Source organism: Olea europaea, unplaced genomic scaffold (assembly GCF_002742605.1).
Source record: "Olea europaea var. sylvestris unplaced genomic scaffold, O_europaea_v1 scaffold6073, whole genome shotgun sequence".
NCBI classification, from domain to species: domain Eukaryota; kingdom Viridiplantae; phylum Streptophyta; class Magnoliopsida; order Lamiales; family Oleaceae; genus Olea; species Olea europaea.
The window spans coordinates 10,592-12,374 of NW_019264423.1; the positions used below are offsets into that span (position 1 = coordinate 10,592).

The window sequence follows — 1,783 nt, forward strand, 5'->3', positions numbered from 1 at the left end:
AAGAATGACATTTCTCTCAAATTTTCGACAGGTAAGGCGTGTTCCATTGCATAACCCCTCGGAATGATTGATATTTCATAATAACATTACAGGACAATTCATCTTCAGTTTCAACTCATGAGATGGAATACCATTTGGTGTCAAACTATTCAAGAAGTCTTCTTGTAGGCTTTGTTCTAATTTCTCAATTGCTTCATCAAAACTATAGTACGTGAAACTTTGACCAGGAATTTGTTCAAGCAAAAGTCCATTAATGTAGTCAACACATTTATTTGTAGGTTTAAGAATAACATGATTGACCATCGTATATAAATGATCGGAATATGTGTCCATATAGGGAAACACACATTGTATCAATTTTTTTAAAGATGTAATTTCATCTTCGAATGGTAGAACAATACTATTTGGTAGCGTAATACAGTTGCAAGTATGTTCTTGTTCTATTCCACCTCCAATTTGAAGTAATTATTCACAAAAAATGGGATCGGACTTTGCTCTCATATTTTCAACCAGTGCTAAATGTACAAAAGAAGGTCACAAATACGAGTAAATCATGCTAGCCTTTAATATGTCTTCTTTGTTTCCCTTAGGTACAACTGGTAGAATCGGTCTAAAATCTCCTCCTAAAACTATTAGTTTTCCACCAAAAGGCAAGTTACAATCAATGATGTCTCTAAGCATTTTGTCTACAGATTCTACAGCACAACGATTTACCATAGGTGTCTCATCCCAAATTATTAGCCTACACATTTTCAATAAAGTTCCTAATGCCAATTGCTTGCTAATAGAGCAGTTGACTTCACCTACCATTTCTAGAGGGATTTTAAATCTTGAATGAGCAGTTCGACCTCCGGGCAATAAAGATGCAGCCACTCCGGACGATGCAGTTGCTAAAGCTATAAAATGTCGACATCTGACACCAGCCAAGAGTGCTCTATATAAAAAGTCTTTCCTATCCCACCTGGACCATCGATAAAAAAAATTCACTTGATTCATCTTGTACTTTTTCCATAATTGTATTATATGCAAATTGTTGTTTTTTATTTAACGTCGTTGCACAACTAAAGTTTCTTTCAATATCCAATTTGATTGTTTCCTCTGCAACCATTCTCATCAATCTTTCATCGTCGTCTATATTTATGTTAAATGACACAATTCCATAATCGTTTATATTTTTACCTAATGATTCTAAAATAGAACTTATATCCTCTAAAGCTTATACTTCGACAACTTCAGTGGGCATATTTTCATTTACATAATCATCTGTCATATAAGGCTTAAATTTATCCCACGGTAACTTAGGATTATTTGGATTGCACATTGTAAGAAGCGTAGCAAAAAGACGTCTTAAAGAATAAGACATTTCGTAAATAATAGTTTCAGATAAACATTCTTCACAACAAGTATCTCCATTTAATAAACCACAGAGAAGTGTAGCTTCACGAAATGTACCAACATTTACCCCATTGAAAGTTCTAAAATCATCAAACGATGTTGGACCTCTAATATGATTAAGAAGAAGACGAAGAAAATATCATTCTCCTTCAGATGAATTTATCGAGACAATTCGTCCTACAACAATTTGCTTCTTTCTAGGTGTCCATGTTTTGTTAGATGCATTTCAAACAAAATGTCTTGGGAAATCTCGATACAAAAGCGTTCAAGCAAATTCATTTATTTTATTTACTCGAAAAAACTCAATTAACATAGTTTTTCTCGTATTTTCATTCTCAATAACAGAAGATAAATTGTCCGTATTTTTGTAAGTTACACATTGATGATC

The 1,783-nt window shown here is 33.3% G+C and overlaps 1 protein-coding gene across 1 annotated transcript; it reads right to left on the reverse strand.

Annotated features, from left to right (window-relative positions):
* Positions 1-534: 534 nt before the first annotated feature.
* LOC111389669 (ATP-dependent DNA helicase PIF4-like) lies at positions 535-961 on the reverse strand (the record flags this gene model as incomplete). Its single annotated transcript, XM_023014610.1, has 1 exon — positions 535-961. A coding segment is annotated over one exon (427 nt), but the record flags the coding sequence as incomplete, so codon positions are not given.
* Between the last annotated feature and the right edge of the window lie 822 nt (positions 962-1,783).